This window comes from Oryzias melastigma, linkage group LG22 (genome assembly GCF_002922805.2).
Source record: "Oryzias melastigma strain HK-1 linkage group LG22, ASM292280v2, whole genome shotgun sequence".
Taxonomy (NCBI): domain Eukaryota; kingdom Metazoa; phylum Chordata; class Actinopteri; order Beloniformes; family Adrianichthyidae; genus Oryzias; species Oryzias melastigma.
In genome coordinates, this window is record NC_050533.1 from 12878609 (window position 1) to 12891672 (window position 13064).

At 37.8% G+C, this 13064-nt stretch overlaps 1 protein-coding gene across 3 annotated transcripts in view; it reads left to right on the forward strand.

The window, feature by feature from the left end:
* The window catches only part of evla (Enah/Vasp-like a), a 36671-nt gene that overhangs the window by 937 nt on the left and 22670 nt on the right, over positions 1–13064 (forward strand). Inside the window, exon 1 of one of the 3 annotated variants that reach the window (XM_024270136.2) lies at positions 2844–3051. The exons of 1 other annotated variant lie outside the window; for it this stretch is intronic. In XM_024270136.2, coding sequence (XP_024125904.1) covers positions 3029–3051 — 23 coding nt within the window. In that variant the 5' untranslated portion in view covers positions 2844–3028. Of the gene's footprint in view, positions 1–2843; positions 3052–5689; positions 5824–13064 lie in introns of those variants that run through there. One more of the 3 variants, XM_024270128.2, reaches the window with a different exon arrangement.

Here is a 13064-nt window from a genome sequence, read left to right on the forward strand (position 1 = left end):
CCCAACGTCTCTCCGCCTCACCCAGCTTCCGATCTCTCTCCCCGTCACTCCGGCGTTTCCTCACAGCCCTCGGCTCCTCGTCTCCACTTCCTCTCAGAGCAGATCCATTTGTTGACTCGTGCCCAAAAGGGAAGTCTTAAATCAAGCCTCTTATTCAGCCAGATCTTTAGTTCTGCCCCAGTGCTTCCATTCACTCCAGCACATGTGGATCCCATGTTTATTTTTAGTCCATTATTGTTGAAGCTCCAAGTAAGCAGAGGTTTTTTTTTTCTTCTTCTTCTCTTTCTGCAGCCTGATTGGTGGATAGAGACTGTTTGTTGACATTTATGTGCAGGAGAGCTGCAACGCGAAGAAGGGAAAGCGGCGAGAGGGTTTGTGGGAGGGCGTCTGTTTGGGTGACTCACTTGTGGGAAAGCGTAGTGTGAGAGAGATGTTGCCGGCCCCCCTCGGCTCCATGTGAGGCCGAATCACGCCGAGAAAACCCTCCGAGAGAAAGACAGAAAAAGCTGCTGACGCATAAAGCTCCTCTTTCTTACTTAGTGTAAAAAAATACAGCTTATTTTAAGTTTAGCAGCAAAAAAGCGTGTTGATCATGTGTCCTCCGACATGATGGAGGGATCAGATGACTTCCCCACATGCCGTGAAAAGTATTTACAGCCCCTGTCCAGCATTTTCTCCTCAGTATGGCTTTCCCAGCTTTCTGCATGCAGCTTCTTACACAGCTCCTGATTTAGTGAGTTTTACTTCCCTGTCCATGTTTTTTCTCCTTTTCAGCTTCATCAAAGTTTTAGAACAACTAAAAAGTCACATTTCACAGCACATCTGTAAAAGTCAAAAATTCTGCTGCATCGACAGAAAAAAAACACTTTTATTTTACGAAAAAACACATTGAGACTGTTTGACTTAAACTTTCTTAATGAGATTATTTTTCTTGCAAGACAATTGTCTTGAAATGAAGGTCTTGTGAAACAAAAGTGTTGTGGTTCTTCTGAGTCACGCAGCCGCAGTTTTGTTACAAACACTGGCGATAACCTCAAGTGTTCCCTGTGTGGTGCACGAGGGTGGTTGCATCAGGATGTGGGACTGTTGGGCTTTCATATAAGAGCTAGATGTGTCAGACCTCAACTTATGCCCTCGCGTTAAAAAGCAAACTTTTATCTGCCTAAAAAATAAATAGTAAATCAATAATAAAATGTTGCAAGTGAACCCTGGTGCGGTTCACTACAGACTGTGAACATAAACTATCTGGAAAACCTGAAAAAAATGGTAGTAAAGCCAAAAAAAGTTGCATCCTAGCTGAGTTTCCTTTTCTTTTACTCTCCATACAGTTTTTTTTAAATCATATTATATTAAATATATATTAAATGTATAAAATTGCAAATTCCTACCAGATAAAATAGCATCTGCTGGTGTGTCCTGGTACAAACACTCTCTCTGAAACCTCTGGTGTAGATAATGCAGTGAAGGATGTCCCATCTGGTGCTTTTGGGACAAAGCTGCAACTCTTAAATCAGAAAAACACCTTCAATCAGAGGTCAGAGGTCATTTCTACTCACAGAAATAACATTTTCTCCCAATTAGTCTGTTACCAATAATTTACAATCTGTTATTTTTTTCCATCAGTTTTATTTATATTAAATCAAAATGTTAACGAGAGGGCTACCGCATCAAGTTGGGGGCTCGTCCGGGATCATTCATAATCCTAACCAGATTTAGACATAATTCTAACCTAAAACAATCTCAAATTCGTTTTTTTTTATATATAGAAGAAATGAATTTAAAGTAAAACCAGATCATGGAGTTTTATTATTTTTTAGACACAAATTAAATTATTATTGAATAATCCATTAGCTTTAACCCAGTTCCAGTCAAAGTCTCCAAAGAAAATGGTGTTTATAAAATGTTTTTGTGGCATTTTTCTGTTGCTAGAGGACAAAAATAAAGAAGTTTAACCCATAAGAACCCAGACCCCTTAAAATCAAACTATTGTCGGATACACTGATGGATTCTGTTGGGTTCAAACTGCATTTCTTTATTCTAATCACTGTAAATCAGGGGAAAAAATTGTGTATTTGTGATGTAGAAAATACGCTGGGCGGGCCACAAGCTCACAGCATTGGGGACGGGAAGTGGGGGCGGGGCTTACTTCAAAATCTACTAGAACGACATTGATCATGCTAACAATTCAAAAATTACACTTTGAAAATAGATCAAACGATGATCAAAGCCATTATAGTTCTTTCTCAAAGCTGTAAAGTTGTATTTTTCAGATTTACCAAAACATAAATTGATTGAATTAGTCTGTTGTTGGTTAATTTTCCCAGCAGGCTCTCTGGCTTTAGCCGTGCTGCTTTCTGAAACACACAAAGGCTGTAATCTTTAAGATTGCTCTTTGTTTGCGGCGTACACCTCGGCTTGCCGCAGAAAAGAAGCTTAATGGTCTGTGTTTGCTTGTGCCAGATGGAGCCCCCGGGTCGAGGATCCAATCTGACCACGCTGCACATTTTACACTTTGTGGGTCGACATTTGTTGCTTAAATTTAAAGATTTGTACACGCGCTCCTCCTGCAGGACTTTTCCATGAATGATTGATGTGGCGCGTTTCTTTTGGCGATTAGGGGTGCAGCTTTTCAAACTCTATCATTTATTTAAGGCTAATTTTGGAGCTATAAGGGAGGCAGGCGGTCTGGCTTTCCATACGGCCTAACATGTAATTTTCAGCCGTTTTTCCTCGGAGGTCGAGAGGCGGCGGTCCAATCCTTAAGGCGGGCGGAGATGACTGGTCTGCAGGAGTCACATGTTCTTCTCCCCCCCCCCTCCGCTCTGCCTCTCCCAGCATTCCCTCAGTCACTCGGCCGAAGCCTCCTCTCCACCGGGCCGCTCTGTGCCGCGGGGTTTTTGGAGAGAAAACTTGAGCCCGGAGGATGTGAAGGGGAAGTGAGATCGGCGTTGCACAACATGTGTTGTGACCTCTCTCCTGCATAATCTGCTTTATAGCTCCTCTCATCCTGTGCTTGAGGACTGCAGACATGTATTCCCTGGACGACTTTGGGTAAGAGTGCAGGAGACTTTCTTTGATTACATTTTTCCCTGACAGAAGTGAAGCGTTACTCTATGAGCTTCTTCAGCTTTAGAGAGAAATGTTTTCTTTCTGGACTGCTTTAGTTTAGTCTTCTCCAGGGAAGACTCTGTAGAGAGAGAGAGGGAGGGGGGTGTTCTTGCTCTCTTCCAGCAGCACCGATCTGTTTTGAGAAAAAAGGAGAAGCAGATCGGCCTAATCTGCAAACATCTGAACGCTTTTTTTCAGACGATGGTAAACGGATAGAGGTCTGCACGTATCATGGTGCCGGCAGATTACCGATTTGTTTCAGCTCAAATACAGATGTGGAGTCGAGCGTGGCGGATAACATCCCCGCTTTAGGGCTCGCTGCGTGGAACCTTGTAATCTGGGGTCGGGAGCGTGACACGGAACAGTTTCCGTTGATGCTGCTTATGGATGAAAAAGCATCTCCTCTAATGGATTCATGCAGGATCTTATTGCTAATAATCACTAAACCGAAGGAGACCGGCGTTTACCTGCAAACATAAGGGCTGGATCTCTTTAAGGATCAGGATTAGTGTCACCACGAGCAAGCTGGGGGGGGGGTGACTGATGTGTTAGTTTCCCATCATGCTTTGGATTCATCTAAGTCAAAAACTGGTCATTTAACAGCAGATTTGATCTAATTCTGCTTTTTTTGTGTGTTTTGTGGTTTCTGGGGTCAACTCTTGACCTCGCAACGCTTAAAAACTTCACAGCAAAACGGGTAAATTATCATTTTATTCTAGATTCACTTGTGTTTTAGTTTAAATAATGAAATAAAAGAGGTTAAATTAGAAAACTCCCTTGTATCGTAGGTGTCAAATTAGCTTTTTTCTTAATCTTACATTTGACAAAATATCTTGAAGGAAACTGATTTTTTCGTTCGTATCATTCAAGAATTGTAATTTGTTACTACTAAAGAGTTTTGTGCTTTATAGTTTAAGTTCATTCAACATTTATTTCTTCTTTTAACTTGTACATAAAACTATAGACAAAAATTTTCTGCAAAATTCCAATTTTCTTTACACACCTGTTTGTTTCTGCAATCCATCTGACTAGAAATCCCTTCGGATTATTTGTAATCTTTTAATTTATAGGTTTATTCTGTTACAAATGAGGAACTTTATGTGATGGTTTAACATTTAAATTGCTCCTGTAATCATTCGTTTGGGTTTAGCAATGCATAAAGACAAAATAACTAAACGCTCTTGTCGTATGGCTCAAAAAACGCTGAATAATCCCAGAGATTATGGCTCCTATATCAGGTTTATTGCAGATAAATAAAGGCTACTAGCTAAATATCAAATCTCAGAAAAGTTGAATGCTTTAAATACAGTAGCAGAACAGCACAAATGTCAAATCAACTTTATTTATAAAGAACTTTTCATACTAAAGTGTTTGCCACTATTAAAATGAATGAACACACAGTGACCTTTAACCCCGCCTCCTGCATAACAAAACATAAAACACTTGAAAAGAAATTGAAATATAAATTTAAATGAAACTAAAAATGATTGATCTGCCAAATACATATTCTGCTTTTATTTATGTCTGGAGCATCCTTTTTTTCTGGTTAATAACAGTCTGTATTAAAAATGATACTTACCAAAGTGTCCTAAAAAGGAAATATATTAACAAAAAATGATTATTTCATAAATCTAACTTTATATTTTTCAAACTTTATAACATAAAATATTTTTTATATTATTTTTAGTTCAATTAGATTAAAATTAATTAATTGAATTGGTTGAAAAACGCTGCTTTAATGGTTGAAATTACACATTTTCTTTTATTATTCTTTTTCCTGCATTACCATTTTCTACCACTAGATTGTGCTAAAACCCTCACAGTTTACACATCCCACATTCTTTTCCCCAATTTACCTCAATCAAGCAACTTTAAAGACTTTTTTCTTATAATATGATTTAAAATAAGCATAAAACCAACATTTATTTAAAATATTTGATCAAATTGTGGCAAAACCTCCATAAAAACAGTTTTTAATATAATTTTGTTGTATCGTCCCACCTCTTCCTGAGGCTTACATGAATGTCGGATGACCTGTCTGCTTAATTGCTTCACCTCTTATTTGGGTTACCCCATGAAAAAAGTCTCAACAGTCGATGCCGACCCCCCCTCCGGCTCAGACGTGGCGTCAATCACTCCACGGATGTTAATGGAGGATCAGCATCTATCTCCATCGGCCCTCTGTGGTGGAGCGGTCCGATCAATAGCAGTTTACAACAGCATAGGTCGCTCGTTCTCTAAAAGTGGGTGGCCATGGAAACGGGAGGGCTCTCTGAAAGAGGAGGGGTCACATCAGGAGCATCACCCAGAAAGGATGTATCAGGGAGGAGGGGCTGGGTGGTATATGAGGTAATCTCCCATGGGTTAACATTATGACAATAGTGCAGGGCTTCACACACACACAAGCATCTGTGATGCAGCCAAACAACTGGCTGGTAAATGACTTCATCGGCGTCCGTCTGTCAGTCTCTCAGTCCGCTCCGTATCGGATGGATCAGATTTGGAAGCAACAGTTCAGGAATCTACCTTTTTCTTTTATCAGCATCCTCAGTAGTTTGGGATTATATCACCTCTGAATGAACTGCTGCACAGGAGGGGGTTCGTAGACGGTTGCAGGGGTACCAAAATGGACGTCCATCGGATCCAAGTGGTGCGATACTGCCTTCCTCAGAGCGTCAGCGACTCGGGATTGTTTTACAGCCACATCGCTGCCAGGTCGGTGCTTCAACTTTGCGTCGTTTCCTCTCACACTGTTAGTCAGGGCGGCGATAATTCAAAGTAGAATAAAGGAAAATCGCAGAAAAAAAGCCCCTTAAAACGCACGATGTGCGTTTTAAGGGGCTTTTTTTTCTGCGATTTTCAAAAATGTTTCATTTTGCGTTTTAATATTCTAGGAGAACAGATGGATGAATCCTTCCAGACTTTATTTTAATCAGGGCTAAAATACTAATCTGTAATCTTAATCTGGCTTTAAAAAAACTGCTGTATAGAAATTAAATTGAGGTTATTTAGCAACAGCAGCTGTATGTTTCCAGAATCACGTTTTTCCACACAGTTTAGTGTTTCTAAAGAGGTGAGACCGGAGTGTCAGACATGTCGACTCAGATGCTTCTTCTTCTTTTGGAGAGCAACAGGAAATGCAGCTTTTTTTGTGTGTTTTCACACTAAAATGCTTCATCTTTATGTCTTTTCTTCTCCAGAAACAACAGCCTGTCAGGCCGAGGCTCTTCTTTTTTTTCTTTTCTAAAAAGTATGTTTACGTTTTTTAATAAATTTGTTTGCTGAAATATCAGTGGGGTTCAGTGTCTTGCACAAGGACACTTTGGGTAGGCACAAAGGCAGGAATTAAACCTTCAATCTTCTGATCGTAGGTCGACCGCTCCACCCCTGCACCCCTACCGCCTGCTAATGTCATTTTACTGACTTGATGAAGGACAGCAGCAATACAGGGTCAATCTATTCTTATTATTAAAAACAGATTGTTGGAAAAACTTTATTAAGGTCAATTCTAAAAACACTGTAAAATGAACAAGTGTTAATAAAGTTTGACATAAAAATACCTAGTTAAACTTTTTATTAGGGGAGCTATGTGCTGTGGAGCACACGGCTCATATAATTTCTGTTTATATTAATGTTATGTTGAAATTAAATTTCTCCTCATATTAGAAATCTGATTGTTTTTCCCTGTGCTTGCACTTAGTTTGATAAAAATATGTCTTTTTTGACGTTTTATAATTAATTTCTCTTTGCTATTTTTACACAGTTTTCAATGAAGGTGATAAGCATTTTAGGAATTAAAAGTTCAACTTTGGTTCAGTTTGTGATGTGGTTTCAGAGCAGGACTAAAAAAAAAAAAAAAACAGATTGTTGAATCTCTGCAAGGGATGGTGATGCAGGGATAGGCTCCAGCAACCTCGTGACCCCAAAAAGGATTAATCTTGTTTGTAAAATGACTGGATAGATGGGTAGGTGGTTTGTTGAACCCAGTTTGACCTGTATCACCGTAAAATGGTAAAGCTTCCTTAAAGACCTGCTCCGATGAAAACATTGAACAGGTTTTTGAGGCAGTATGAAATCATTTAAGATTAAAACAATGTTTTTGATTATTTATCTATTTAAATTGTGTTGGATCAGATAAAAAGTTGCGGTTTGTGACGTAACCTCTGCCAAAAAAATTTCACTTCTCTGCTATAATTCTGATGCATCACATACAGACAAATACATCCATTAACGTCTTCATTTTCCGCGTCTGAGCTAGCGTCTGGTTAAAACTGTGGCCTCATAGTTTTGATATTACTCGCTGTTTTGTTTTGGTTTTTTGTTTTGTTGCTATGGTAATGTTAGCATGGGGCTGTTGTGAGGGGTTATAAGCTAGCGGGAGAGAGTTTAAAGAAAGGAATGCTGGGATATCAATGTAGGGCCACTTTTCCCCAACAGACCCAGGGACAGATTTCTAATGAACTTCTGCCGCTCTGCAGAAACTATGTCTTAAAAAACGTGTAGTTTTTGGATTTAGGCAAAAAAAACCCTGTCAAACCCTATCAAAGCTAAAAGACCACTGGGAAAAATAATTTATAATACAAAACAATATAGTTGAAATGGGACTTTATAAGATTAAAGACTGATTAAAAAAAAAAAAAAAATGACAACACTGGTTAAAGGAATGTACTTTATGTCAAACACAACTAAAAGATTTTCAAAATAAAACAAATTATGTACAAAATGACAAAAAAACATCAAATAAAGACACTGAAAGTAAAACCAGAACCTTTTCCTCGTACAGTCTTTTGTGAACTGGAGATCTTTTGTATGACGGTTACATAAACCTGCTGTTCTCCATGAAGGATTATCTTCTTAGTCATATGTTGGACTTTCAATGCTTTAGTAAAGGAGAGTCACGAGGCCTTTTGATGGGAGCAGCTTGATGCTTAAACTTCCAGTATTTGCATCGGTGAACACAGCAGTGGTGCATATCTGCATGAGTCTGAGATGCATATCTGCTGCTGCACACAGCGGCTTACGGCTGGACACCGACAAAGCTTCAGTCGGGGAGGGGTGGTTACTATAAACACAAAGTCTTCAGCTTCAGATGAAACGTAAGATATGATAGGAGAGGAAATGTTTGGATTGTTTTTACACTGTTGAACATTAGAATACATTTTTGTTGTTGCTAATAATTATTTGTTACACACATTGACTGTATATGAGAACTGGAATGAGTGACTCCGCCCCCTTGTGCTCCAAAGAGGAAGCATCTGTTGGCCAAAACAGACTTTACTAATCCTAATTTATTTTCATGACATTTGTTCTGTAGTGTAGGTTATTCAAGTTGACCAATCAGAGGCTTGACAGATTCTCAAGTTGAAGGGGTGTGGCTTTCCAACAAGCTGCTGATTGGTGAGAGTGATGTCATTAAAAACAATCACTGCTTACTGATGTTGTCTGGCTCCAACATGGCGTCATAAAAAAACAGCAACTGAATTGACTTAATTTAGTTTCTATGGGTGACGTTACACTCACTCAGTCCAGTTCTCATATACAGACAATGGTAACATAATTAAAAAAAATGTAACATAAAAAAAAGATTTTTTTTTCCATTCTTAAGAGATTTGCTCTTTACTATGAATAATAGGTTAAAGCTACAGTGCACTTAAAAAATACAAAGTTTATTGGTTGAATGCACTGTTTTCAGGGGTCTATATCTGTCTATATCGTTGGTCCATTGTCTATATCTACTGAACAAGTTTCTTGAACATTTGTTCATGTTAAAAAGCTTTAAAATGTCTTAAATTGGATTCAATTCAATTTTGAGTTTACACAGTTTACACATTTAGACACATTTGTTTAGAAATACATTAATAATCTATATATATATATATTGAATATAATAATCTGATACAGTTCACATACTGTAAAATGTATTAGTGAAATAATGAGATTGTTAGTAGAATACAGTGTTACATGGTTTCTCTCAAGGAGAATTCAGTAAGTCCCTCCTGGAGGGCATTTCAGTTTGACCTCTAGGTGGCGACCACGTTATAGCATTAAACCTTATTCCAGAAGGAGAAGAAAGTTTGAGTACAAAACTGTGCTTTAGAGCACAAATGTTACTTTAAAAAATATTTCCTTAAAGAGTTTGGAAAATGCATGCCTATGACTCTGTTCTATTAGTCAGCCATGTATGTTTACGTCAACCGTGCATTAGCATTAGCCGTCCTATGGGAAGTTCCATTAAACATTCCCATCAAGCTAGCGGACTTTAGCTTTATGTACTAAATCGCTATATATTTTTATTAATCGATTATTGATCTATTAAACTTAGATCGATTCAGATTGATTATTCGATTTTATCAACTTAACCCTATCAAAAATGTAATTCTTTTAACCAAGATTATTTTCGATGAAATTATATAAATACATTTTGGAAAAAAAAGGTTGTTCTCCACCAATATGCAGTTGTTTTAATCAAAAAAAAAAAAAAAAAAAGAAGAGCTCATGGTACAGACCACAAACAACAAGAAAACAAGCTTCAGTTTTTGTCAAAGAAAGAGAATAAATGAACAAAATGGGAAATAATTAATAAAAAGGGAAATAGACTGAGAAATTAGTCTTAATTTATTGACATGCATACCCTTAAAAGTCTTTAAAAGTCTTAAATTTAACTTGATGAAACTTGTGTGTCTGTGACGCAGTTTATGGGTGTTTATCTCCTTTTAACAGACGGTAAAAGTCGTTTATTTTTAAGTTTCTGGCTCCCGGTGTTGTTTTTAGCAGCATCTTCCATGCAGTCGACAGCATCGCATTACATGGGAGGAAGAACTCCAACCTGGTGCAGTTTACCACCATCTGAGTGTTTCTGTTCTATTCTATAGGGAGTTTTGTGGGCTCCTGCTTGTCATTTCTAACGTTTCTGTTTTTAGTTGTGGGGGCCTCCTTCCTTCTGTGAACTGTACTTTCCCCCATGGAGAAGATTAGAGGTCTTGTGCAGGAGTTAAGTCCCGGTTAATTTAGATTTAAGACTGCAGTGAGGTAATGATCCGCCTGCCAGGCTCTGCCTCTAATCCAGCCCTTGTGTCAGCTGGGCCTCTGCACCCACCTGAGTCCTAAATAAATGTGTAGAACTGTCACTTTATACTCCTTCACCTATAGTGACCTCTATAAACCTTATTTAGTCATAAACAGACGCTTAATTTGAACCACAAGTTTGAAACGCCCATTTTTCTGTTTTTTTTTTTTTTTTTTAAAATAAAACTTTATTGTTCTTTGTGTTGGATGTGGGCAGTAGGATAAACTATGTGGATGTTAGGTTATTCATTTCTGGTCCAATTCATTAAAAAAAGGGGGTATTGTGTTCCAGCTTAGCAGACTAAACAACAGAAAAGAGTTCTTGGCATTTCTGTGAGCGTCTTACGTTTCAGCCCGGTTATCCTGGCTTGATTAGTTTGGAGCCAAACGGAAAAAAAATGAAATACCTCTGTTACAACGGGCTTCAGTCTGACGGTTTTAGTCCAGTTTATGGACGCTCCGTTCAGATAGGACCTCTTAGTTCTGCTACAGTGAAGAAAGTGCAGCTGAAGCTTCAACTAGAGACAGAAAAGTGTATAAATGTCATTTATGTTGAGGCTGAAACCTTTCTGAAGCTTTTTCTCAATAAATTGAGGGGCCACTTCAAATGAAGTGTTTGTGTAAATGTAAGTTTCAGGCATAGCTTTGCAAATTGAAAGTTAAACCAGATTAAACTTTGACCTATCAGGGAGGGAAGTGTGAACCGTTTGAAAATTGATCATGGAGGACAAATTGATAATTGTGGTTTGTGTCGATACCAGTTGTCCCCACCCCCGGTCCGTGAGTCACTTGGTTCCAGATTGCAGACAGAAAAAAAAGAAATACATGCGCTAACTTAGATGGTTTCTATTTTGTTTATTTCCTTATCAAGAAGGAAGTTTTATTTTGGAAAAATGCTGGATTCCGTTCACAAGATCCGTCTTAGTCATGTGACGTAAAGCGGCTAGCTGCATGGCTAGCTGGATTTTATTTATTTATTTTTTTGCTGAACATTTGAAGAATACAGTAAAAAAAGACAGTATTACAAAAATACAATAATACAACACAAGAACATGGGAATTTCTTAATAAATGTCACAGTTATTCTTAACTTATGAAATTCCTAAATGTTACAAAAAGGAATATACATTTCTTTTGTTAACATCCTGGTAATGAAGAAATGGTTAGCTGGATTGCTAAGCTAGTAGCCCAAAGCTAACAAAAACCAAACAATAAAACATATTTGGAAAGTTTCTCCAGAAAGAAAGCCAGTGATACACAGATTAAGAGCCTTCGACTTCAAAGAAAAGCTGCTATTTACAGAGAAAACCACGAGTATTCCTCAGCATTTTTAATTATTGAGACAGTTGAAGCCGCTAAGACTAACATGCAGCAACACACTCTTGACTGTTTCACACACGCAGATTATAAAGTTGGAGACACGGTGGATTCACGTTTATATTATATTTAGAAAATTCCAGTTTTACGTCAGTTGCATCATTTTATTTTGCTTTATTTATCCATAAAAACACCTTAAAAGTCGTAGGTAGCTGAAGCTAGCGCCCGGTTGTTAGCCTTCACTTTCATGTTAAAGGGAAAATCTTCATTACAAAGTTCAAACCAGCCGCAAACATTTTTAAGAAAGTGGAGATAAATAAAAGTGCTGATTTGTGGAAACTTGTAAAAAAGATATTTGAGAATTTTCCTGCAGAAAGGCTGAATTTGTAGGCATCCGTTCAGAAATTGAACTCAGAAAATGTTCCTTTGTGTGGAAAAAAAATCGCAATGAATGAGGATTTATTTAAAGACAAAATAGGATCAATCATTTTGCCCTGAAAGATAATCAGAGCCTGGATTGAGTATTAAAATAGCATCAGAAGCTTAAAACTCTCAACATCTTTCCCATTCGGACCGATCCGTAAAAATATTGTCTAATTTAAACAAGTCTGTGGCCTGAAAAAGGTTTGGAGACTATTGCACTGTAACACACCAAGTCTTGCACCGCTTTGACAATCCGCACCAAGCCTCTTCCAGCTGTAGGTGGTGGACATGCGCTAGTAAACAGTAAGAAAAAAAGTAGCCCCTCCCTGCTTGTTCAGTGTGAACAGCATGGGTTAAATGAGCATTCAGGAACTCGTGTCACATGTCCGGTGTGTCCATAGCTTCGCTCTTGACATTAAGATTGATAGAGGAGGACTCAGTTTGCTTTAGTGTTTCAGACCTTTTTTATCTGTTTTCTAATACCCTCAATGTGTTGAAGTTTATTATTATCAGTTGATGTAAGGCACCACAATCCTCTGCCACATAATGTAGACACAAAAATGTCCTGTTTTACCTCCACCTTGTGTTGTTGCTCTCTGCTTTTATCCTTTGTCTCAGTTTCTTAGTCAATTTCTCTCTTTTATGAAGTCCGTTTACAGCAAAAGTTTTTTTTTTCTGATTCAAGAGCGGAGCTTTGAGGAGAGCAGGAAGTTCAAAAACATAAAGAACTCTGCTGTCAAATAAAAAAAGTGCTTTTAAATAAAGTGAGGAACATTTGCCTCTTTACTTCTATTACTCGGATTTCAATTTCATTGTAAGTTATTTTCTTCTTTTACACGAACATTAAACAGATGCTGGGTGATTTTTAGTTTTAAACTATCACCTGCTATTTAATGTGGATTTGTTCATTTAGATTGAATTTTATTACAGTTTTCCACTGAAAGATGTATTCTTTTTTGGATTTAAAGAGTAAAAAAAAAATTGACATTGATGAGAGAGGCTCATAAGTCCCGTTTTGCAAGTCCAATGCTAGTCTGAGGTCTCAAGTTTTATTGTTGAAATATTAACAGTTATTGAAAGTTAAAACACATTTTTATTGTCAGAAATTGCCCTCAAACACTATTTGGATTTAGAATTTATTTCAAGCAATCA